Here is a 26,589-nt window from a genome sequence, read left to right on the forward strand (position 1 = left end):
TAGGGCAAATTAGGGATGTCACCCCAGGACATCCTTGTTCTTTGTAAAGATGGCTTTTCTATAATTTGTTAAAATTCTCACCCCTTTTAGAAACTTAAATAGTGCCTTGTTTCCCTGGCATACACTGGGATATGTTCAAACTTGTTTGATCACATGATCAATCACTCAAAATTTCACTATTTTTTCAGCAGTCTCTAAGGATAAAGGTCATGTTAAAGAGTAAGTGGATGGTCTCCCCAGTTAGCAGGATTACGCCTTTAATTTTGTACAATCTTAATGATTAAGAAATTCTACATCAACATGAAAAAAATACATAATGAAACAATAGTCCTCAGTGAAAGAACTGTGGTCATTATAGGGATATTCTGGAATGACTTGGAACTCAGACAGAAAAAAAATCTAATCATAAGAGTTATTAATATTTTTTTTAGATATGAAATCTCATATTCCTGTATTTAAACTAGGTCCTGCCCACACAAGGTTACATATGAGCCCTCTCATTTGAAAGAGGTGATGCCATTTATGATGTCATGCTATTTTCTAGCCCTTTTCTTTAAGGCATGGTTTTGAGTTAGAGGTCTTGGAGAAAAGTAAAAATGCTAAGCAGCACTGTTGGTCTTACAGATAATATCAAAACAGGCAGGGAAGTACAATTCAAAGCTTGTCACATGTTGGAGGCTGCATGAAAGGGCCTGATGAAGAGGCATGCACAGGGATAAGATCTGAAGCACTGACAAAAGTGAAAGTATTGATCTGGAGACAAAGATGGGTGTACAGAGAAGAAATGGAGGCTGCAAAAGTAGACCAAGAAGATTCACATGGATGACGGAAGGAATGTGAGGTGGTCAATTTGGTGTGAAGAACATTAGAAAGAATGCTTTTATAAAACCTGACAGAGAAAATATGTGCATATGAAAGATCATAATTTCGATAAAATAATGTAACAAAGGTGGGAGCAAGAGCGTTTGGAAGGAAAGACCTTGCAAAAAAGTAATTTAAAGTAAGACTGAGAGCCAGGTTGGATGGGCAGTTGAAAGGGGTTTTGAGAGACAGAGTGGAACACGTTTTATCTGCAGGTCTATGAATTCTTTGTACCCTTCTGGGCAGCTGCTGGGGTAGAATTTGAGGATTTCAGATACTTGGGAACCTTGAAGAAAGATTGAGAGTTTACAAGGGCATATAGTGACAGGACAAGGGGGAACTGTTTCAAACGGTAAGACTCGGTTAAGAAACTCTTAGGTAAGGAACTCTTGACTGCAAGAACGGTGAGGCGCTGGAACAGGTGGCCCAGAGAAGCGGCGGATGGCCCACCCCGGGAAGTGTTCAAGGCCAGGTGGGATGGGCTCCGAGCAACCTCGCCTGGTGAAAGGCGTCCCTGCCGCTGGCAAGGCAGCTGGAACTAGATCATCTCTAAGGTCCCTTCCAAGACAAATCAGTCGAGGATTTGTCGATCCTACCGTGGTGACACGACAACCCCTGCAGTGAAAGAAAAGAGTTTTAAGGGGAGAGGTGAAGCCTTTGGTTTCAGCTGCGACTGTGACAGCACCGAGTGTGCGGCGAGGCCCCCTGTGGCCGTGCCTATATCTGCGGCCACGGCTGCGCCTGTGCCTATGGCTGTGGCCAGGGCTTGTGGCCGCGCCTACGACGGCACCTCTGGCTATCCCGGTGGTTGCACCCGTGGCTGTCCCTGTCCCTGTGGCCGTGAGGGCGCACCGGGCCAGCGCGCCCCCGCTCGCTGCCGCGCGCCGCGCGCGTTCGCGTGCCCCGCCCCCCAGGCCGCGCCCTCCGCGCGCCCTCCGCAAACTCCCTCCCCGCGCCCCGACTCCTCCACCCACCGCGGAGCCGCAGCTGATTGGTCCGTGCCCCGGCGGCGCTGGCCAATGGGAGGCCGGCTCGGGACCCCGCCTCTTTAGAACCTGCTGGCGGCGGAGGGCCCGGCATCGCGGCGATGGCGGCGGCGGGGCGGGCGCTGCGCGCCGCGCTCCCCGCCGGGCTCTGGGGCCGCCTGGCCCCGCTGCCGGGCGCGCCCCGCCGGGCCGCCGCGCACTTCGCTTTCCAGCCGGACCCGGCGCCCAGCGAGTACGGTGAGAGCGCGGCTGGGCCGGGGTCCATCCCGCAGGCCGGCCTCAACCTCGCTCTGCTGCCGGGTCCGCCCTATTGCCCCCGCCTTCTTGGCGCCAGCAGCCTCGTCCGGGATGGGAGGGAGGCAGGCAGGAGCCGCCGAGCACCCGTTGTGCGCTGCGAGTCGGACCCCGGGCGGCGGAGGCATGCGCACGGCCGCGTGACCCCGCTGTGTCCTCGGCACTTCCACACGGGGGTTGTCCCCTAGAAATCCTGCTCTGTGGGTGGGAAGGGCCCTGTGGGTCGCTGGCGGGGCAGGGGCTGCCGCACGCCCCTCGACGGTAGGCTGGTGGAGTGTTTTGGGCTGTCAGAGCCAGAGGTGCGGCAGATGGGCCCGTCCCGTGCTCAGACCCGCAAGGCCATCCTCGGCCTCTGCCCTGTACCAAAAGCTTCTAGCAGTCACTTACTGACTTCACATTTATCCTGGATTTTGTATTGCATGCTTAGGTCACGAGTGTGATAATAAACCTGTCACGAATAAAGCCTGCTGTCCCCTGAGAGGTTCGAGGTCATCCTCGTGGTCACGTGTTTGAGAGTAAACACGGATAACTTGGAAATGAACAGCGCATGGCGCTTGACTTTTATTTCTGAAACGCATTCCTGCAGATGGCTAGTGCCGAGCTCTCCTGGAAGAAGCCTGCCAGCTGCAGAACAGCTGTTTCTATCATGTGAACCGCACTATGCTCTAGAAAACTTGTTACTTGGTTGGATACCTTGGTGTTGCATCTTTGTGACAAACAGATGCAGAGTTTTCTCTACCTTTTCTGTTAGTGATAAAGATGTACAGGCGTCTGAGATGCCTTCACAAGGTGAAGCTTGTCTATGGCATGTCCCTCCTAGAGATCATGTGAAGAAACTCTGGTGTGGCATGCTAGTTATTGCCATTTAATTAATAGAAAACGAATTCCCTGTTAAATATGCTTTGAAATTCTGCAAAAAGTAGTGGACGTGAAATAAAATTATGGCAGTACTGATCCTGATATTGTTGAGATATTGCTTTTATAACTTCACAGTTCAGATCTAAAAGGCATAATTAGTTCCACCTTTCCTCTGTGGGGCTGATAGAAAGGCCTGTGTTATAAGCAAGAGAAGCAGGTTAGAACTATCATGGTGAGGAGTTTCTGATGGTAGCTTAAGTAATAACCATTTATTTATATCAAATACTGGCAGGATCTTATCTTGTAGAGAAGATAACCTAAGTACTAATGTGGATGACTAGGGAAAGAGAGAAATAGCTGCTGTTCCCCTGCTTTTCTTCTCTTGAATTTGTAAATTTTGTTCATTAGGGCGTTTATATAACTTGAACAATTCCCATAATTTTTATTTTTTTTATATTTTCCTATCCATAAAGGGCTATGTAAGGTTTAACAAGTGAAGTTACCAAGCACAGGAATGTGTAGGAATGCAGCTACTCAGCTAATCAGGTGTGGTGTGACATGAGTCTAACAAAAAATACTAACAGTAATTAGCTATTTAGAAGAAAGGGAAGCTGAACATTTGTTGAGCAGTACTGTAACTACTGGAAAAAGAATGTAGTTCTCCTTTCTGAATTCTAACACCTGTTTGTGTGTCATCTTCATCTAACTATCTTATTAATTTATTTAATTTTACATGCTGTATGTGTTGGTAGGTAGCATTCTCCTGGACTGTAGCTTCTAGTCATGACTTAAGAGGTTTTGCCAGTTAATGAGCTACCAAATGTAAGCCTAGCAATTTCTTACTTGGTTTCTTCTAAGAGTTATTTTATTTGCTTGGAGAATCTGAACTGGTCACAGTAGTGAGGACTAGGGTTTTGTTTTGGCCCATCTTTGCTTTCAGGCCTCCTTATTTTTCCCTGCAGTGCTGGAATGAAGAAGGGAACTCTGGTAGCCTTGGTTTGAATTAAACAGCTTTCTTTATTTCAGCACCAAGTTTATTTCTTTGAAGGATGGACTTGATGCTTCAGACACTTAATAGTGTCTGTTCAGTGGCAGTGCAGAGAGCAGGACAGTGGTGTAGAAAATGTCTGATAATCATAGATGTCTGTAAATGGGAAAGGCTGGAGCTTAAAAAAATATGATTTAAGAATGATAAAGTAAGCTTCACTGAATTTTAGCAGGAGGGTGGGGGGATCCCAGTCCTCAAAACAATAATGCATTGGTTTCTTCCTTTAAAAAGGAAAGCATTGTTCCCAGTGTTTGACTGAGCATTGCAAAGCTGCATTTGCTCTAGGCAAGAGCATAGGTTTTTGAAAAAAAATAATTTGAAGTAGAATTATTGTTCTTGGGAAGGCCAAGTATACAATGCTCAGTCTCATCCATCCCATAATTTAAGTTTAGTCAGTAAATTAATCTTGGGTATTCCTAAGAGGGATCTTGTTTTTGGTGGTTAAGTTTTTGAGTTTTTAGACATGTTTTGCACCAGTGTTTCCTAATGTACTTTGTGTTTTGAACCAAATTAAATTGCGGAATCATTGCTTTCACACAGGGCAAACTCAGAAGATGAATCTCTTCCAATCCATAACAAGTGCCTTGGACAATGCTTTAGCCAAAGATCCAACTGCAGGTACCTTATACTTGCTGATGTGTTTTGTTTTATATAAATTGTGGTTTGAATTGCCTATCTGTGTACAATATTTAATGTATTTCTCATGGCCTTTAAAGTTTTCTAATAAGTTACTTCTACACTTTGATCTCAAATCTTAAATATGTGTTGCTTTAACGAATTACTAATGGATTATATGGTCTAAGGAACAGTTGTATCTTCTGTATTAGCTCTGTGTATTTCACTTGAAAGTGAGGACAGAAGATACATTATTTAATATGCTTAAAGTATAACTGATGAGAACTGTCCTTGAGGGCAGCTTGAGTCCTGCTGGTAGGAGTTTTAAAAATGTAAACATTACTTTTGAATTTCTTAAACTTTCTGTTCCCTAAAACTGTTATTTCTTTTAGAGACCATATATTCCTCGCTCTATACATTCTGCTTTCTTCCCTGCCCTCCAAAATTAATTTATAGCTTTATTGATTTCTGTTCATTATTGTGCATAGGCAGTGTTAGATTTGCTAGGCTTTTGCAGTCTGGATAACCCATAACTTGGAAGATGCTACTTCATTATGGTGAGATATAAAAGGCTTATCCTGAACTATTGCACAAAATTATTTACTCCACTTTTGATTCTTATACATAACAAGAGGTCTTTTGCTTCTGTTGTCCAAACAAAGGCATGATGGCCAGATATCTGAGAGATGCTTCCCATGAACACAGCTTCAAAGGCTGCATCATCTTGTGTAATTTTGGGTTTTCTTTTTAGTATGTTAGTAGCCCTTTTTGGCACTTGAATCACTGCTCAACCTAAAGTCTGACTAATTGTCTTATCTTTTGGGACAAATTCCATGTTGTCTGTCCAGTACTATGCCTGTATACATTCACTCTCAATCTCAGCTGTTTTACATGCACCTTGATTAGATTAAACTTAGAGATTAGATTAAATTTAGACAAGTGAGGGTGAATTAGGGCCAAGAACAGATTTTATTACCATTTCTCTAGAATCAGCCATATGAAAGCAAGTAGAATGTTAGTCCAGCCGGAAGGAACCTACCTTCATATATAGTCTTGTGCCTTTAGAGAACCAGTTGCCCTAAGGTTCCAGTCTTGCTCCTCAACTTTGCAGGGCATAGTCTTTGTATAGCCCTTTGCAGGACCATATTGGAGTTCTACAGTCCAGATGTGAGTTCTCAGAATCACTGCACTTACTGAATTAATTAGGACTTTTTGCAATAGAAAACATGTCCTTCATATGTTTTTAGTTGTATGGAATCGAGCAAATATGTGTGGAAATCCTCATACTTGTGTTGATGAGAATTAGAATCTCTCCAGGAAAATATATTTCAGTGGCTGAACTGAATGAGTAAATCCATTCCAGTTTGTGTATACCAGCATTAAATGGGAATACTTTATGTAGATGCCAGCTGGCTCAAAAGTAAAGAGCCATATGGTAACAGAAAGGACTTAAAATGATTTTAAGTACATAAAATCCCACCCAAATTATTGTTAAAAATTAGAGAAGTGATCTAGGGACATAGTTCAGTCATACACTCCATGAGTGCATTCTTTTTACATCTTTATAGAAGTTGTATTTCTTTAAATGGTGGTATTGGTGTGATTAGCACAAGTATGCTAATCCCTTTTTGTGATTTCAATCAGAAATTTATTTTATTTAATTAAGAATAGTATTTGAAAGGCAAGAAGGTTAACTTTTTACTTTGTGTCCTTTAGAATATGGAGAATATCGAAGAATTGGGGAATAATCAGAACTGATCCTGGTTCATAGAAGCATCTGTTGGTGATATTGCTGCACATCTTACATGCTTAAAAATTTAAATAGGAAATACTTGTTTCTGTGAAACAGATAACTGTTTTAAGAAAAATTAGACATAACCATTCCCTAAATGCAAAGAAAAAAGCCTGAACAGATTAGTTGATATGAAGCTAATTTTAAAAGGCAAATACTTTTAGTGATAAAACTTTATTCACTGCAAGAATAGTAGTGTTAAATACTGAGAACTGTCCTAGTTATTTAATAGTCATCTTTTCTGTAAAGGAGTTCCTTTGAAGTCACTGAGTTTCAGGGGTCTGGCAAGTATCTATGGAGAAGGCTTGACATTTCATATTCGATTGATATTTTGAAAAAAACTTCAATGTGATGTTTTTTAAAACACTATATTTATTGAAAACTGTGGATGAAGAATGCAAATGGTTATGAATGAAGCAGAAGGCTTAATTTCAGTGACTCTTTAGTGACTGAATGTAATTGCTTTTTGGAATTTTACTCAATTTTAGACACTGTATTATTATAGGATATTTCAAAAAAATTGATAGCTAATGAAAGCCTAACAGAATCAGTTTAATGAATTCTGTTTTGAGACAGCTGTGTTGATGTTCTGATTTCTCATTAATCTTGGTTCTTCATTTGTTATAGTCAGGCTGTGCATGAGAAATATTTAGATCTAGATAAATCTTGAAGTTTGAATGAAATGCTAGGAGTTACTTTTGTTAGTGTCTCATATAAAAGCCTTTGAAATGTGATTGTTTAAAGGTGTAAGACGTGTTGGAGTAATGTTAGCCTCCCCTGTTCTTATTTTCAGTTGTATTTGGTGAAGACGTGGCCTTTGGTGGAGTCTTCAGATGTACAGTTGGCTTGCGAGACAAGTATGGTAAGTTAATTTATAAATCTGACATCAGATTCATTTTATCATCTCTGCTTTTTTTTTTTTTTTTTTTTTTTTTTTACTTATTTTGCTGTGTGAAGAGCTGTTACTTCAATGCTAAAAAAACGTAAAATCAATGTTTCGTGTATGGCAGGCTGATTAGTGTAGAGCATTTTACAGGTCTTGGAAGCTGGTAGTGGAGACAGTACTATGATACAACTTTTAATTTGGCAATTGCTACTCCCCTACTGCAGTCACTACTCCCCACTGGGCTATTAGGGAGAAGAAGAGGTTAGAAGATAATTAGTTTCAGCAGCTTACTTTCGACAAGGTACAAAGATGAGCTGGACCTTTTGCTGCAAGTGATTAACTCTATTTAATGGTAACAAAGATGTGTTACAGCCATCTTGAGGAACAAAGATCCACCTTTTTGTGAGTAAACCAAAAAAGGGAGAGGATAAAGACTATACTTCTAAGAAGTTTCAGAAATGCAACCATATTTTGCAGTCTTGCTTCTCTGCTTGAATTGTTTTATGGATGTTCTCTTGCCCTCTGGTTTACATGTTAATGTTCAAATAATTTGGATAGAACTTCTGTTAGCCATGACCTTTAATGCTGCTTTTTGAGACTGAGTTACAGTTCTGTAACCGGTGTGATATATTGACTGTGTGTACGAGACTCCATATGAAAACCAGGCCTCTGAGACTGCAACCAGTTGCTGGGAACATAGGCAACAGAGGGTGTTGTTTGGGAAATAAGTAACAGCAGCAGATAGTTGCATAAGCAACCTTCTTGGGTTTTAGTGAGCATCTCCAGTTTAAAAGACAGAAGGGACAAACTTTATATTGTTAGGTGGTGCTTTGAGGGTCATTTGATGGGTTTTTTTGATGTAAGACAGTCATATACTATTGGAACAAAGGAAAGAGATTATTTAATCTTTGCAGCAGCATTTTATTGGTAGTGTATTCCAACATGCCAGTGCTGGTCAAAGACTCTGTGACAGCCCTGACAGAGCACAGGGGGTCTGTTGAGGAAGTGCAAAGCACTGTTTACACTAACTGTGCAAATCAGGATGATAACCAACAGTCACAACACATTAGCAGCCTAGCTAGAATCAGGTTTATTTCATGGGTATGATAATGAAGATTTTTCATGAGATTTTTGAGGAAGCTATGATGTGACTTCAGGAATATTTAGAAAGAACTCCTTTAAAGCGTGAGAGGGAACATGAGAATTGGGGAAGTACTTATATGAACATTAAACAAGAACTAATGAAACTAGTATTGCCATTTGCTCAAACAGAGTACTGACTTCTTCAGGGTAAATAAGAGGATAGATTTTATGAGGAAAAACATAAGAAGTGTTTCAGGTGATTGTAAAGTAAAATGGCTAAGTATATGAAGTGCTGATAAGATGAGATTAACAAGGTAGGAAGGTGTCTCTTCACTTTAATTCAGACCATTGCAAAGATTATACTTGTTAAAGTGTGTCAGCTAGAAGAGAAGGAAAAATTTGAAAAACTTTTTGCTGTTTTCCTACATTAATAAAAAGTTTGTTTTACAGCTTCTGGTGTTTAGGTCTAGGTGGAAAGTGAACGGACGGTGTTGATAGTGATTGAGAGAGAAGGAGGTGGAGAAGGCATGACTTGATGTGGTGGTTTGACCCTGGCTGGAGGCCAGTACCCACCAAAGCTGCTCTATCACTCCCCTCAAGTGGATGTGGGAGAGAAAATGTAATGAGAGGCTCATGAGTTGATACAAGGATATGGAGAGGTCACAAACTGATTACTGTCATGGGCAAAACAGACGTACAGAAATCCATTGAATTTATTACTAAACAAAATAAGAGTAGGATAATGTGAAATAAAACACATATTAAAAACACGTTCCCTCCTACCCCTCCCTCCTTTCTGGGCTTAACTTCACTCTTGTTTCTCTGCCTCCTCCTCCCCACCAGTGGCACAGGGAGACTGAGAATTGGAGCTATGGTCAGTTCATCACTTGTTGTCTCTGCCACTGCTTCTTCCTCATGGAGAGGGAGTACTTTCCCTGCTGCAATGTGGAGTCTCTCCCATGGGAGACAGTTCTCCATAAACTTCTCCAGCATGATTCCTTCCCTTGGGCTGCAGTTCTTCATGAATGGCTCCAGTGTGGGCCCTTTCCACAAGGTGCAGTCCTTCAGGAACAGGCTGCTCCAGCATGGGTCCCACATGAGGTCACAAACTCTGCCAGCAGAGCTACTCCGATATGAGCTCTTCTCTCCACAGGGCCACAGGTCCTGCTGCGAGCCTGCTCCAGTGCAGGCTTCCCATGGGATTACAGCCTTTTTTTTTGGACATCCACCTGCTCTGACATGGTTCCTTCAGGGGCTGCAGGTGGATCTCTGCGACCTCCGTGGGTATAGGATCACAGGTACTTCACCATGGGCTGCACCAGCCTGTGCCTGTGCTGGTTTTTTTTTTTTGGTTTCCTTCTTAAATATGTTATTTCAGAGCATTATTGATGGACTTGTCCTTGGCCAGAGGTGGGTCTGTCCTGAAGCCCACTGACATTGGCTCTGTTGGACATAGGGGAGGTTTCTGGCAGCTTCTCACAGAAACTACCCATTTAGCTCCTTCCCCTTCTATCAAAAGCTGGCCATACAAACCCAATACACAGGAAAAATAAAAGTTCTTTATGATGCTGCTGAGGTGCCCATAATTAAATGAAAGACAATATCTGAAATACAAGTTTGAACAGAAAGAGTGTGTGAAGATAATGTCCCGAATTTAGGACTCACTTACAAAATGGAAATTGAATTTTGTAAGGCAGATAAGAGGACATGGGTAACTCAGCTTCTTTCTTCACTGATAGTGAAATTCAGTAGAAAACATGTGCCTGCCTATCAGTGTGGTCTCAGAGATTAAATAAATTCTAGAGGGAATGCTTGTTTTATGAAAAGGCTAGACTGGGTAAAATAAGGAGAATTTCCAGATGGAAGTGACAACCAACCAACCTGATGAATCTTATGAGGAAGATTACATACACTTACTGACTGTTTCCCCATTCTCCTCATAAATTTCCTGTCAAATTATAATAGGGGATGCAAGTAATACAATATGAAGTTGTTTCTATATGTTGATATAAAGTATGAAGGAATGAATGTTTTTTTTTCTCCTATCCTGGAAGAGAGAGGCTGATTTTTGTTTCATTTGTTTAATTTCTTTTTTCTTGTAGATAATTAAAATCACTAGGTGGCAGTCTATGCCTGTAAGCTATTTTGATACAATTTGATAGTTCATTTTTGAGCACTTTCATGGAGGTCAAGGTCTAAATATCATCTAATATTATAGTAGGAAGAATTTAATATATTAATACTCAGTAGTAGTATTATAGAGATGTTGGTTGCTGTCCAGAATGTTACTGAACTTTCTCTGGAGAGGCAGAAAAGAAGTTTGCTTTTAGAATAAAATGGTCATTAAATATAAAAGCTGCTTCTTTTTTTTTTTTTTTTTTCCCAGTGCAGTGTTATGTTGTATAAACACAGCCAGAGGCATGTATCAGTAAGTGAAGGAAAGCTCATCGACTTTTTAAGGAAATAAATACAACCTTTTGATCAGATTAATTTTTAACATGCTACCAGGAATTTTGTTTAAAAATACTCAATTAAGAAATTGTATGCAAATAAGTCAGTGTGTAGAAGTTTCATTTCCATGACAGTATGACTAAAGATAGTATGTTTGTTCCTATACACCTTATGTAAAGGTCTGAAATACATTATTCCAGTTTTCTGGCATTGAATTGAATGTTTAAAAGTCTGTCACTGTATAATTCTGAAAATGAGTAGACTTTCTGAAATATTTATGCAAAATGCTCCTTTCAGGTAAGGGAAATAAGTGTTGTACAATTTTTTTCCTTTGTTCCTTCCCTCTGCTCTGGTACATGGGAAGGCATATTAGTGTTTTATTTCTTATCTCCTTCCTCATCGCCCTCTGACAGGTTTTTGATTGTCACCATTTTGCAGAAGTTACATCCTCTAAACTCTAGAGTATCTTTATCAAAATAAGGAATGCCTACTGTTCCTGCTCTCTGGAGGTATTTCCTGTCCTTAGAACAGTGTGGTGTAAACCGCTTATTTTATTTTTACAGCCTAGGTAATGTGTGTAAACATTTTTTAACTTTTATTTTTTTTAAAGGGAAGTACATTATTATTCCTATTCTTCTGAGAAAATGCTATCCATTTGTGTTTGAATCTGCAAATGGATTTGAAACAATGATCTTGGAGTGGGAGTACATGTCCTGTTGCTCTGGCTGAAGTGTAAAATGAAGTTGCAACATGTAAAGTTCATGTCATCCACATCACAGAAATATAGAGGAGATCAGAGGTGGCAATTAGATGATAGTAGGTAAAGAAATGGGAGGAAAAAACATAGTAAAAATGGAGAAAGTGGACAGAAGTGAAGACTGAGAAACAAGAATGGCAGAAATAGTGATTAACAAGGAATGTCACTCAAAAGAATGCTAGAGTAGGTTTTTTTTATGTAACTCCAAAAAAACACACCTCTCTATCCTACTGTGGCCAAGAAATGAAAATTACATAAACAGGGAAATATATATATATATATATATATATAATAGTTTGAATGTTCTTTCTGCCATCCTCCAAACACCTATAGCTTGAGGGCTTCCTTATCTGTAAGTGCCTCTGTGGTGATTTGGCCTCTGTAGTGATTTGTCTGTCGTGCCATTCTGGCCTGCATTTGAAGGGAAAATCTAATGTGCACCTGGTGCCACGTCAAAAGATTGTCCTTAGCGAGGGTAAGGATCAAGAGCTTTCTGACTACTTCAGAGCTCAATATTTTGATGTATTGAGAATGTGGAAAAGGACCAGTCCTTGCTCAGAACTCTGAGAGTCCAACAGAAGAAAGGTGAGTTTGGCAGGTCTTTTCATAGCAGTGCTTGGGTAGAGGCTGACTTTTTTTTGGGTTTATATGTTAACCTTTACAGATGAAGTTTACAAACTTTTTGAGGTTCCGCTTAATTACCTTTTGTGCAGCAGCCTGCAGTTCCTTGTCATGGAATGTCCTATTTGCCATCATGGGAGTCTAGGTGACTGTAAGTTAGATTCCCAGTGTCTGCAGGCCTGAATAGATTGTTTTCTAAGTTTTTGAGCTATTGAAAATTTTTTTTTGACTGAAAGAGTAGTGTAAATGAGTCTTCTGCTTTTCAGTAGAGAATTCCTGAATAATGCCATTTAATTCCCTTTCAACTATTTGCAAATGCAGGTAGAGTGTGCATACTTTGAATGAAAGTTTTTATTTCAAAGATTCTCTGAATTCCAGGAGGATGTCACTGTGGTATCTCCTACCAGAAGAAAATGCTTGCCCAGGGTATAAGAGACTTGGCCTAATGCTCTCTAGGGAGTTCTGAATTTACTCCACAAAGAATTGACTGAGATACCAAAGCTGATCTTTGTGGTAATACAGCAGAAATGCTTTTTTCAGAAGTTGTTCTTTTGAAATGTTTTGGAATGAATTTGTCTTTTGCTCATGTGATTAATTTGTCGCTGTTTGGGATCCTCTGTGTGATCCCAGAGTGAACAAGAGGAAGATAGGTTTCTTCCTTTCTGGATTAATGTCCTATCACTGATTGGAGGGTTTTTGACTCATGGCTTTTTATTTTTAGTCTGTTCTGTTTGGTCTCTGTTATTGCTGTTTCCCTCCTTTTGTTTGTCAGTGCACACAGAGACGTACTGCCCACAGCAGCTGGTGGTACCCTCAAGCACAGTCAATTAGAACAAAGTGCCTTTCCCAAGGTTTCTGTGTAACATTGCTGAAATGTTCTAGAGTGATGTTTGCTGTCCTTATTAGCAATGCAGTGTTGGCTGTCAGTTTGTGGCCTGATTTAGTCCCCAGTTTTTTTTCTAATTACTGCTGCACAGCCACTAATTGCTTTTTAACTGGGTGGACACTTGATAAAATGAAACTCAGTGAGAACAACTGTGTGTCACTTCTATACGTACCTAGGACAGAACAAAATCAATCTCAGATCATTTCCTCTTAGGTAATTCTGAGTCACTCACATGGCTAGAGACATTAATACATGCAGATAGTAGTAAATGTGTAATAAGCAGCTTTATTTTGTTTTCTCTTTACTCATTTTACAGTTTTACCATATAGAGTAGAAGGAGTATGCACAAGTAACTTGAAATTTAATTGTCTTTTTTCCTTAATATTTTCAAACTTATAGGATCGTTTTATATATAGTCCTTCCTGTGCTTTATTACTGTTGTTACTATTTTGATGCAACTAGAAGTGTAGATATAGTTGCTAGGATTATTTTCATCCAAACCATATTTAAAAAAAAAGTGTAAAATAAATGGGTAGCAGATTGTAAACAGTAATTTCTGTCTATCCAATCAGTTCAGGATATTTTCTTGCAAATTGATAAATCACAGGGAGAAAAGGAACATCAGGAGAGGAGGTAACACTTGTATTGAATCCTGTTAGAATAGAGAGTGTTGAATCAGAAATATCCCCTGTGGCAAATTTCAAACACATCAGAAAGCGAGTGACTGAACTACATATCAAACCACAGTTGTAGCTGTGAAAGAAAATAGTATCCTTATGTTTCTTATGTCAGGATGACCTAGCCCCATTAGCAATCAGCTGGATACTTTAAAATTTATTTTATTTATCACTTCCATATTTGTTTTCCTTTCCTTACTGTCTGCCTTACAGAATTTTCTCTCTGAAGCACAGGGTATGTTTTGGGACAGATCAGCTGACAAAGGCTGTTTTTAGCCTTCAGTGGTGAAGTTTCTCTGGCTTTCCTACACACATGGTCCGAGTGCAGGATTATTGTTATGGTTTGAAGCTTTTTTTTATTGATCCATTTTCTCTTAACTCTGGTTCTGCAGCTGGAGGATGTAGGGCATCCAAAACTGGGTACTTTACTCTCATGTTTTACTATGTAAAAACTGGTTGCTTACAGCTCTCTGTTGTTACATCCCATGATAATGCTAGCTTGTCTTGCAGCAATGTTTATTTATAACACTTGATCCACTGTAATCCCTGGTTGTTATTCTGTAGATCTTATGCCTAAGGTGTAAACACCTGTGTGAGTTTTCAGGGAACACTTCATTCTCAGTGAATGAATCGTTTATTTATAGTCCAGTAAACTAATTCATGAGTCTTTGTTTATTTGGCCAGGAGATGGCTGTACCTAGCCATGCCCAAGGGACACCAGCTTTTCTAAAAAATACTCATTCTTTGAAGATAAGTATTTACTTGAGCACAATGTTATTCTGTGAGCTTTAGCTGTAGAAAACTCCTGAAAGCAAGTTCTGTGTTTTAAGTGAAAAGCCAATGGAGGAAAACATGGGTGAGGAGATAGAGTTGTCCCCATGTTGAGATGGTGTTTGGTGAGGGTTGTTGGCTGAAGTTTGGATGTGTTTGCAAAAACTGCTTAATGTCCTCATGGCTTTTCATAGTATGGAATGATGGGAGAACCTTTAGAAGCTGAGCTACTAGAGGTATATATGGTATAGAGTTGTTTTAAAAAATATTCTGATAGTTAGCCTCCAAAATACATCCAATACTTAAAAATGTTTATATTGTAAATATTTTTGTCAATGATTTCAGGACATTTTTTATTGTGTAGACTATGCTTAATGTTATTGGTAAGGGAACAGAGATCTGTCAGTAGAGATTCTGGGTTGTTCTGATTTTTCTTGTGGTCCAAAATGCTACAGTGCAAAGGTAAGAAATACAAGAACACAATTTGGATGGGCTATAATGTAATATATTAAGGTAGTGTGTTCTGCCTCCTGAAAGCTACTAGTAGTTGGGCCTTAATTCAGCAGGTGGGAAGACACTCCAAAGTTTTTATGTGGAATTTTTTATCTATAATCATGGTGTCTTTTACATTCTTTTAGAACATAACCATATGCTATTATGAGGCAGAGGAAAAACTCAGCCTAAAGTAGCATAAGTGTTAGGGCTTTACTGTATAAGTAGATAGAAAAATATTATCTCGATGCTTCAAAAGCAGACTGCAAGCTTGCTGGAGAAACATGGTGCTTCTTTGGCAGAGGTCCTGGTCCTTCCTAAAACATTCCATGTGGTAGAAGGAAGGAGTTCATCATGGACATAAGCTAAGGGTGGAATATTTTATTCAGAATTCAGAATGACTACTTGTGTATACATTGAGTAAAACCTAAATAGCCTGGGGTTTGGTTATTGTCATTTCTTTGTGGATAGATTTAAGTGGAGCATTCTGCAGCTTGCTTGCCTGGTTCTTCCAGAACAGTTTGGCAAGACCTGGATTTGTTCTGATTTATATAAATGTCTTTGAACAGTAACATCTGGAGAACGTGTTCCGGACTCATTACACAATAGTACATTTTGTTCATTTTCATCTTAAATAGGCAATTCTTTTTTGAAGATTTACAGTTAGAAAAAGAAGAAAAGGTATTTGGAAAACTGGTAAAATGTAGTGGGTACTTCTTACACCTTTTCTATCTGTGGGATAATGATAAAAGTCAGTCTCTGTCAGAGCTAAGTAGCTTTTATTTTAGTTTTCCTTTTCTTTTTAATTATTCTGATAGTGTGCCTGGTGTGAAAACTGTGTATTGTTTACTTGGGGCTTACTAATATTTATTATGTTTCTTTTCCTATGTTGTAAACCGGTTAGAGGGAACGATAAGGAATTTATTTTTTAATATAGAACTTGATACTCAGTGCAGAGCTTAAGAAAGCTGTTCTCACATTTTTAAGATATTTCAAGATACATTGCTGGTAAAAAAGTATGTGCTGCTGAACTTCATAAAAATGGAATTTTCCACTTCAGAAAGTACTTGCAGTGAAACATATAAAAACAATATTTTGATAATATCATGTTAAGGAGGATGAAACTTTGTGGATTAAAGACCCCAAATGAGCATAACTAGTCTTTGCAGTCTGTATTAATAATACCAGGTCTGCAAGCACATTTTGTGTACTTTCTTTTAGACATATCTCTTTATGTTTTTGCCATTCCTTTGGTGGAATTAAGTGATTCTCAATTTCTTTGGTTAGTCCTGTGATTCCCTCTGTTCCATTTGTATCTTTATTTATCCCACTCTTCAAGTGGGGTTAATTCAATATGTGTGCTGTTTTTTCTACTCTGATTTTCTACTCTACACCCTCTGGTGGTAAGAGCGTGGTAATTTCAATTTAAGAAGGTACTACAGGGAATAAAACTCTCAGAGGTTTCTTGGAAGTAATTTGCTTGAAGCCTAAAAGTGTGTAAAAAATCAAGATGAATATCCAAATCTGGGAATTGTCTGAGAAGATTCGCAGCAGAAGCACTTTAAGGTGGGGGTTAATCTTACTTTGACTTGAGTCAGAGCCATCTTCCAGTGACCAGGTTGACATGACATGCTAGTAATTTATTATATAATACAATATTTTATTATTTATTATTAATTATTTTTATTATTATATTTTATATATATATAATATGATCCTTTAAATATTTATTATAAAATATCTCTCTTTATTTTGCAGAAACATTAAATCCTCAAAACCTGTCACAGGTTTTTCACACTTAGATAGAAGCACCAAGTATAGACTAATTTATTAATTTTTCTCATGCAGATGCTTTGCATTATAAGGGGACAGGCATGGTTACCAGTGAGATTTGTAAGATGGTTTTCATTACACAGCAGGTTACTAGCACTGAGCTCTTTGCTCCTCAGTACTCTACAGCAGCATAAGATCCTTGCTCTTGAGTTGAGAATACTTGCTTCACAATTCCAGATAGATCCAGCATGCTTTCACATTTACTATAAAATACATCTACACTACTATGTTTGTATTGATATTGAGGAATGTGAGAGAGGGTAACTTGTATTTGACATTCTTACCTACTCCTTGATTTGTCATCCAGATGGTGTACGGAGCATATTACAGCAGAATTTTCATTAACAGGTTGCGATACTTAGCTTTGACAACTGTTCTGTGTTTCCTGTTGGATTGCTGTCATTTCATGTCATGTTGCAGATGATGTGAAAATGCATGGAACTGACCTAAGCCTTGTAATTTAGGCTGGTGTGTTGTCCTCTGCTTATACCCACATATAGGTATTTGGTAGATATCAGTTTTGGAGCACATTTTTGCAAGTAAGCACTCTGTCATCTGGCGTACCTTCTCATGTCAAACTGTATGTCAGTTTTGCTTTTCTGCAAGTGTGCTTCTCAAACAGCAAATTTTTTTGTAGTTGACAAAAGAATGTTATTAATCATAGCTGGAGGAGTATTTGAATGCTTTGTCCAGTTATACATTGTTCTTTTTTTATTTAGGCTGCAACTGGTTATATGAGCCAGATGATGAGGAGGATTTCAGTGTGAAGTGGGCAGCCTGCATGAATGCTTGAACTAGCAGTTCCAGCTCAAAGTGTTCTCAATAAGTCATTCTCTTACTCAATATGATGCATTTTCCTTCCAAGAGCTCATTAGATCAAAAATACTCTTTCACCTCCTCTTCCTCCAAGAGTCCCTTAGAAAAGTAAAAAGAAATTCTGATGAGGAAATCTGAGATGTGCGCTGCTTTTTAAATGTTTTCCTAAGAGTGTGGATCTGAATGAGTACTATTTTGTCGATGTCAGGAAATGCTTCCATCAGCAAGCCAGGTAAAAAGGACAGGCAGAAAAAGTTTGGCAGTCAGCATGTAGCCCTGCTTGCGGCTGTTAATAAACCATGGAGGGCTGTAAGGAGAAGACCTTGAAAGTCATCTGTTTCAAACCAGTACTCAACATGGAGTTGAGTTTAGGTTGCCTGTGGTCTTGTCCAGGTGAATTTTGAACATGTCCAAGGCAGGAGCTTCTACAACCTCTTGGAACAGCTTATTCCAGCATGTAACTACTGTCATAGTGAGAATTTTTTCTTTAATATAATTAGTTTACTTTTTTGAATCATTCTTTCACTTGACACTGTGTACCTGAAAAGAATCTGCTCTTCCCCCTGTTCATACTACTGCTTAGCTGCTCTTCCATTGTGGGAGGATTAAATGCCTTGCAAGGTTACCAGCATTCAAAGCTAAAGCTGAAGCTTTACATTAACTTCCCCCAACTCCTCCCACTACTTCCCTGAGAAAGGGAGAGAATTACATAATATATTTTAATATTTTTAGTTTATTCTTTAGCTTTTGGTGGCTGCTAGCTTGTCACAAATGACAGGAAATCTGAACTGGGGGAGAGGGCTAAAAATGCAATCTTTACTCTTTGCTTCAGGAAAGCAGAGGTGGAGTTTTTCTGGGTCCTTTCTAATCCAAAAATTTGTAAGCCTGACAAGGACAGTCTTAATATTATATTCATGCTATGAGCTTAGAATTTACTAAATTTTGTTAGAAACTTTTCTTTCCAAACCTGAAATTTGGTAATTGTGTAGGTTGTAAGAATTTCTGGGTAATGGAGGAGATTACTCCCTGTCCATGGTAGGACCTTTTCTTTGTACTTCAGCAGTTCTCCTGACTCCAGTATTATTTGTAGTCTTTGAGAGTGAAGGTTAAATGAAAATGCAATAAATATGCTTTTCTCCTGAGGGAATCTTGGGGGAGAAGAGTTGAAAGTGTAGTTGTGATCTAATAAGCTCTTAGAAGAAAAATGCATTGTCTTGGGTCAAAGAATGACTTGTTGAGAACACATTGAGCTGAAACTACTAGTTCAAATATTTGTGTTTCTTCAAATGTATGATTTAGCAACTGGGAAGACTTAAAAGGAAAATATACCCTTCAGCTGTTCCTGATTTCCAGATTACTTGAAGTGATTTTCTGAAGTGTTGGTTATGTCAGTGACATATATGATAAACCTGTAAAAAATTCCTGTTCTAACCAGTTGTCAGGCAGAACAGGTGTGCTTTGCTTTGGGCAGCACAGTGGTGACAAGTGGTTCAGAAGGATGCATTTTTTTGTGGGATTTTCTTTTTTCCCCCCAAATGAGGCATAATTAAGACTCCTATGAACAAGTGAAACCAAGTAAGAAAGACTTATCTGTAATTTGATCTTTAAAACTTCTGTTTAAAAACTTCTGTCTAAAACTAGAATAAGAAGCCAGCTCCTTTGTTGGAGGATAGAGCATGATAGCGGATTTTGCAGCAGCAGAGTAGGAAGAAGCTAATTTAGTTTAGAGCATGCAAATCTCATTTCTGACCCTGTTGTCAGTTGCTCACAGATTTTGGCAGTATGTTTTCTTTTTTACTAACTTTTGTATCTTACTGCCATAATGTATCTTTTTGGAATATTTATGGAAAATTTAATGGGAATGCCATGTACTTAGTTGCTAAATAATCAAACTTCAAAGTAACACTGAAATTGTTTTGAGGGCAGTGTATACACTGTGTGTGTGGATACATGTATTTCTGCTATTAACAGACCCAACTGGCTGCACTTGACTTGAGACTGTACACTGAGTTTACTGAGGGCTGAGTTTACTCAGCTCTGGGGTTGGCTGAGTTATGCCAGAGGTGTGGCTGGGTCCTTGAAGCCTGTTAAGAATGTTTGGGCACACACAAATGTTCTTGGCTTTTGCAGGATACCTGGTTGGGGAAGAGCAGGAGAGAAGTATAGTTAAATTTTGTCAGTTGTTATTCTGTGTACAATAGGTAAAAGTCATCTTCAGAAGTTAAAACCTACTTGAGTATGAAATTGTTTTCATTTCACATAATCACTTTTCATCAGTTAGGTGAAATAATGTATTTTAGCATGGATAGTTCTGGAAAAAGCAGCTTTTTAAACAACAGAGCGTGTTAGTGTGCCAGGTTTCAAGACTGAGAGTTAAACTGTCTCTGTGTCAGTGAACCTGAAGCTCTGCTTTGGAGAATTAGGTTTGAAATGTCTATATTCAGCTGTAAAGCTAATGTATATTTACTGGTATTCCCTTTAGAGCAACAGGGCCTAGTTTTTAAAAGCTGAAAAACTCTGACTAGTTTATTATCGCATCTCGCCGGAGCTTATCTGTCTCTATCACTTCTGCCTGCTCCAGGAGTGGGTCACACCCCCGAGGTGTGACTAGAGCACTTGCTATATGGCTTTTTGGCTGTCAGTCTGTGCTCTGAGGAGACAAGGACGAGAGGGAGGTCTTTTGCATGAGATAATAGAGGATTTATTGTTTTGGGAGATCTTGGGGGCAAAAGACAGCAAATGTGAGCATGCAGCAGCTGAAATAAGGAGGCGGTTCAAAGGGAGGGTACAAAGCATCAGCTAATCAGAGATATCCTGGGGAGGGTAAAAGGCAGGGTTCACAAAATCATCATCCAATGAGGGAGGTAGAGGGGGGAAGGTTGGGTCACATGGACTAATCAAGCGTCGAAGTTTAGGGGATTTCAGAAGAGGAATGCGGTGGGTTTAAGACAGATTGACGGGAGACTCAGGGTAGATTGACAACATGAGGTGGGAGGGTCTCATTTGGACCAAACCATCAACTTAGGTAATAACAGAACATACCATTAACAAGAAACACACTGCAACAGGTTATCAGTATAAAAAATGGTAGAACAAAATGATTCAAACCAATAAGTTAGAATTACTTTGTGTTAACCTTGTAACTCTAAAAGAGCTGAGTATAAGTTTACCAAATTTATTTCCTGTTTGGCCTGCCTTCTTGTATAATGTCAGAGAAATGGAAGGCTACAAGTGTCTTGTAGTTGTAAAATGGGGCTTAAAAGGGATGGTGGTACCAAGAAAGCTTAAATGTTTAATAGATTGTGTTAATTGTGTTAAGAAATACAATTAGTAAACTGATGTAGAACTACATCTGTGAAAAATCCTAGATGTTTTAATGTTAAAAAGGGTCTTTAAAGGCAGGACTGATGGTAAATCAGTAACTAATTTTTGAATTTTCTACACCAAGTCCCTCGTGAGTAGCAAAAAAGCTCATCTGCTGGGGCTTCCTTTTCTTTCCAGTCTTTTCTTCATGTGCAGTCTGACTGCTTCAGTTGAACTCCTAATATATTCAGCTTCTCAGACTTTTCTGTTTGACTTCTAATGGATGTCTTAAATGGAAGTCAGTAAGATCATTGGGACAAATAAAATGTTGTCCATGTATATTGTTAATTCTGCTCAGTACCAACATCTTTTAAGATGCATTACACATTTTTTAACACCAGTGACACGGAAGTATTTTGAAAACAAAGGAGAGTTTTCCTTTGGCTAAATCACCAGCAGTACTCCCTAAGCCACCCAAACAGTCCAGGGTGGACTCATGCAGAGTGATATGAAATTACTCAGAGTTGGAGCATTGGGTGGTGTGTTAACATTATAGGAGATTTAATATTGTTTGAATAGCTCATTTTTTTGAAGTTAAATTAAGACAGGAACATGACTCTGTGCAGTTACTGAAATCTGAAATACTTTTTTCCTGATGGATTGGAACAAATAAAGATGAAGCAGCCAAAACATTAATGCACAATAATTGACTACAAATGTCTGTAAACATTTTCTGTTAGGTTGCTATGAAACTCTTTATTCCTGGCGAGTGAGAAGATGACTGTGAGACTGCCTTAAAGCTGTTGTCTCTTACACAAAGGGTCAGTGGTAATTTGAACATCAGTGTTCATACTCTTTGTTCTGAAAATGACAAAGATCACTCCTGTTTTATTTAAGTAAAATTGAACCAAGTATTGCTTTTTTCTTTAAAGTTTGTTCTTCATAATTTCAGATTTTTCTTCTCAGAGAAGACTTCTAGAGTGTTTTTCCACTTCCTTAACATGCATCTAGTCTTACTCCTGAGTTACTGGGATGGAGAAATGAGAAGAATCATCCTTTTTTTTTTTTTTCACATAACCCTCCCAGTTTGCCATATCGCTTCCCTCAGTAGCTGGCAAAGTGCACTGACCTGTTCAGATGGCTGAAACCAGGGGTGTTTATAAAGCCAGGCAGGTTAATTGAAATGCACAGCAGTGTAATGACTTCCTGCAGAGGCTGACACAACACCTGGCTTCAGAAGATGTACAGGTGCCATTTCCACCTAGACTGACAAATCACCTCCTTGAGTTGGTGTTAGTTTGTTTCGACCTTTGTGGCTGATACACAAATTGTAGGAAAACAGCACATTTTAGGAAGTGTTTCTTTGTTGGTAAGGAAGTGAAATATGGAAACACTAAGCATCTTTGTATTTTTTGTCTGCTTCAGTCAGATTTCAGCTGAAATCTGACTTAGGTGGTTTGCAGAGGGTCATGTGAATGACTGTTTATCAAAATGGGCTTTCTTTTCACATTTTGAAAAAAAGTGAAAAATAAGAAAATGTGAAATAAAATAGATAAAAAGACATAGGCTCAATGCATTTAAATGCTAAATATTTAAATATTTTGTGTTAGTTTTAGTAATGATTTTCATACTGTATCAATAAAATAGAAGGTTAAAGCAACACCATACAATTTTTAATGTTTGGGGAAATTAATAAATTTGTTTTATCCTAACAGTGCCTATGTCTTTTTGTCCTAAGGGGCTAGATTTTATAAGGAAAGCCCTACCCGTCAAAACTCTACCTGATGTTGTTTTCCAATCTAATATATCATAAAGTGCTTTAGGATTTGGTTTTGTGGTCAGTATTATTATTTTAATGCTATAGTCAAAACCATTCCTGAGTAATAAACTTCATTAATGAGTTCCCTAGCTCACTCTTTTCTAAGTCGTGGTGCTTCAGAATTGTAGCTTTAGTTCTGAAACTCCAAATTAGGTGCTTCACACTCCTCACATTACAGCTGTCTCGTTACATTTTACTTTTGATTTAATTGATTTTCACTTAATTTATTTAATCATCCTCCATTGATAGCAGCATGATGCCTGTCATTTAATATCTCAATAGTGTTTCAGCAAGTTTTATTAGGATGTATTTTAGATTTTGAATTATAGTTACATACTAATGTGGTGGAGCCAACGTGCTTTTAAATTAATTCACAACCCTAAACTGATATTAAAGAACTGAAATTTTAAAGTTTGTACCAATTATTAGTTAAAAGCTCATTTTATAGGACTGTTCAAATACATTTCAGTTTTTGTGTGAGGGTTATTTATTCATGGAACCCGTGTATTAGGCTATTTCAGTGTACTCTGAAAAATCTGTTAATAAAGAATAAGGTTACGTAAGCTGTAAGTCTTAGATCAAAATATCCTGTAAGCAGGTGAAGTGAAAAACAGTGATCTGCCAATGGACTTATTAGAAGCAGGAAAGTAGAAAGTAGGAAAGAAAATTACCAACATTGCCATACGTCTTCATAATGTTAATCCATTTTTAGTTTATTAAAATAAGATTTGTTTGTAAATAAAAATTGTGTCAGTGAAAGAGAAGGGAATCAAGATGGCTAATGCTAGATAAATAAAAGGTATGCTAGATAAATAAAAGGGAGGCAAGGAAGTGTTTGCCAGGTGTTTATGGTGCTACAGACTGATATGGGTACAGAGCTTCTGCACCTTCACAGTTGTGGTGGTAAGGCCTGGGCCAGCTACACATTTGCACAGGAAGTATATTTTCCTCTTTTTTTGGCCATGATGTCTGTCAGTGGAGAGTGCACTGGAGGATGCAGTAAAGGAACTGAGATTACAGCTTCTTCAGGAATGAGAACAATTTACACAGTAAAGAGTCCCTCTAGGGGAAAAAATAATCTTGGATTATCTTTGTTTCCATTGTCTTGTATGAGAAATCATGGTGCTTCCTGCACTCGTGGCAGCTCTTTGGACTTGGTTTTGGCTGGTGTAGCCTCACTGACACCACCAACATTGTAGTATCATTTGATGGCATTTCTTTTTTTTACTTTTTGCTCTAAATGAATGCTCCTGGTAGAGGGGAGAAAAAAAAGAGGCAGGCAGAGGGAGAGCCAAAAGCATATTCACTGGTATATATACATACACACGTGCATATGGACAGGATACAAGGGCTGACACTGGTATGCTGGGTGATGTGTGAAAATGAAAGATGTGTCCTTTAAGGATTTGTAAATCATACCTCCCTTCAGTATATTGCAAGTACAGCCTTGGACAGTGGTTTTTCCCTAATCATCCCTTTCTGAAAACTTTTATTAGCTTTCCTTTTTATAGTTAAACTTAAAAATACTGAAATTAGAAGTCCTCCTAGTAGCAGCTTTCCCACTTATTAGTTTAGTCTGGTTTTTTGGTTAGTTGTTTCATGGTTATTTTGTTATTGTTTAATTTATTTCATAGCCACTGGTGTGCATTGTGCACATTTTTTCCATCCAGTTTGAAGTCTTGGCATTTTCATGCGTGATGGATTCCTATAGAAACCTACTGTCTATCCAGTGTTCTAAAGGGAAGATTTAATATCTGACTGAGATTTTTCTGCTGTACTCCCTTGGCAGAAAAGTACTGCTGGCAAATATTGTAAATATGTCTTATAGAGGATATTGTAGTGGTGCTTCCTCTCCCTTCCACTCCTTGTTTTTAATTTTATGAACTGAACAATTTTGTGTGCAACCATCTATTAGATTGATGTGTATTTGGGATCTGAAAGTGCTGTGGCACAGAAACATGTCAGGACTTTTGCACTCCCATAGGGAAGAGATGAAATCAAATGTTTTGAGTTTGTAGCAGGTGCTTCAGTTCTTTGAAGACAAAGTAGATTGTATAAATGTGGCCTTCCTTACCTTGGGAGAGGAGAGTGGTGAGAATAGGCACTGCTGATGGGGAGTGTGGACAAGAGGCAGTATGCTTTTGTACAGGTGCTCCTGGACATCTGTCTGCCTTTGAGTAGGGACATTTACTTGTCAGTGCCTGGAAAAAAACGGAAGAAACAACATTTATTGTAAGCTTTCAAGTATGCTTGTAAGTATTGTTTACTCCTATATAAGCATGAGGGTGTGCATGTTTAAATGTGAATGTGTCAGAACAAATATTCCTTCCAGTGTTAAGAATGTTGTAAGTTACGGAAACTGTTCTTAGCTTTCGTTGAGTTTCTCCTTTTCTTCCTTGGTGTTGTTGCAAGTTAAATTATCTGTACCTGTAATGGATAGTTATTACTGCTGCACCTAAAAAAACCCATCTAAAGAGCCATGTGCTTAATTGCAAGTGACTTGTTTATAAGTAAAATATTTCTGGGACATTATTTTCCACTTAGAGCTGGTTGTATTAAAGGAATTGTGTGTTGTTGTTTTTTTTTTTTTTTATATATAGGTAAAGACAGAGTTTTCAACACCCCTTTATGTGAACAAGGAATTGTTGGCTTTGGTATTGGAATTGCTGTTACAGGTGCTACAGCCATTGCAGAAATTCAGTTTGCAGATTACATTTTTCCAGCATTTGATCAGGTTAGTACTAATAAATTTGAGAGTGGTTAAAAGAAATCTTAGAACAGTTTAAATTACTCTTCTGTTAGCATTAGTACTTGGTTTGAATATGTCATTTTTGCAAATATAACCACAGCTGTATTACTAATATTTATGCATGCTTTAGGTAAACAGGCGTAAACTGCAAACAGTGCTAGTACTGTACTGTAAACATTAAACTGTATCAAGGCTTATTTGAAGGCTTATTAAATAATGGAAATTAAAGATCTGGTTTGAGGTAAATGTCTGTTTGTTTTATTTTTTGATTTTGTGGCCATGTTGGCTTCAGCAGCCATAAATTCAACAGCCTGTGTCTTCTGGACACAGTCTCATTTCTGCATACAGCTGCAGCTGGCCATGTGTCCACAGGGCAAAGTACAGATCTGGACTGGCTGATTGACAGTACAGAATGAGGAAACAACTGGGTTATAGGGCTACCCCTGAAGCTTAGACATCTAACTTGAACACAATAAATTATTGGTTTATTTGCCTTGGAAAATGTTTGTCTTTTACAGTATTCCTTTGCTTTTAATTTCATCCTCTGAATCCCATGAATGAAACAGATGATGTAATTATATTGCATGTATTGAAGTGTCTCGATGCATAACTAGAGGTGTTGGACTGAATGTTACTTTTGTATATAAATCTTCCCAGATTGTTAATGAAGCAGCAAAATACCGTTACCGCTCTGGAGATCTGTTCAATTGTGGAAACCTCACCATTAGAGCACCCTGGGGCTGTGTGGGTCATGGTGCATTATATCACTCTCAGAGTCCAGAAGCCTTTTTTGCTCACTGTCCAGGAATAAAGGTATAGTAACTCTTACTTTATGAAGATGAATTTTTTTTTTTTTGTTTGTTTGTTTGTTTGTTTTATAAAGGACCTGACTTGCTATGAGTCTGGGTGCAGGCAGGGGGAAGAGTGGGTGTCAATCCACAACAAAATATCTGAATATGCTAATTAAAAACTTTTAGAAAACCTAGACGGT

At 38.6% G+C, this 26,589-nt stretch overlaps 1 protein-coding gene across 2 annotated transcripts in view; it reads left to right on the forward strand.

Moving 5' to 3' along the window:
• The first annotated feature begins 1,914 nt into the window (after positions 1–1,914).
• The window catches only part of BCKDHB (branched chain keto acid dehydrogenase E1 subunit beta), a 107,855-nt gene continuing 83,180 nt past the window's right edge, over positions 1,915–26,589 (forward strand). Inside the window, exons 1-5 of one of the 2 annotated variants that reach the window (XM_058834733.1) lie at positions 1,915–2,084; positions 4,588–4,665; positions 7,248–7,316; positions 25,450–25,583; positions 26,256–26,411. In XM_058834733.1, the coding sequence (XP_058690716.1) occupies positions 1,949–2,084; positions 4,588–4,665; positions 7,248–7,316; positions 25,450–25,583; positions 26,256–26,411 (573 nt within the window). In that variant the 5' untranslated portion in view covers positions 1,915–1,948. The remainder of the gene's footprint in view (positions 2,085–4,587; positions 4,666–7,247; positions 7,317–25,449; positions 25,584–26,255; positions 26,412–26,589) is intronic. The other variant, XM_058834732.1, reaches the window with a different exon arrangement.

The sequence above is a fragment of the Poecile atricapillus genome, chromosome 3, assembly GCF_030490865.1.
Source record: "Poecile atricapillus isolate bPoeAtr1 chromosome 3, bPoeAtr1.hap1, whole genome shotgun sequence".
In the NCBI taxonomy this organism is placed as follows: Eukaryota; Metazoa; Chordata; class Aves; order Passeriformes; family Paridae; genus Poecile; species Poecile atricapillus.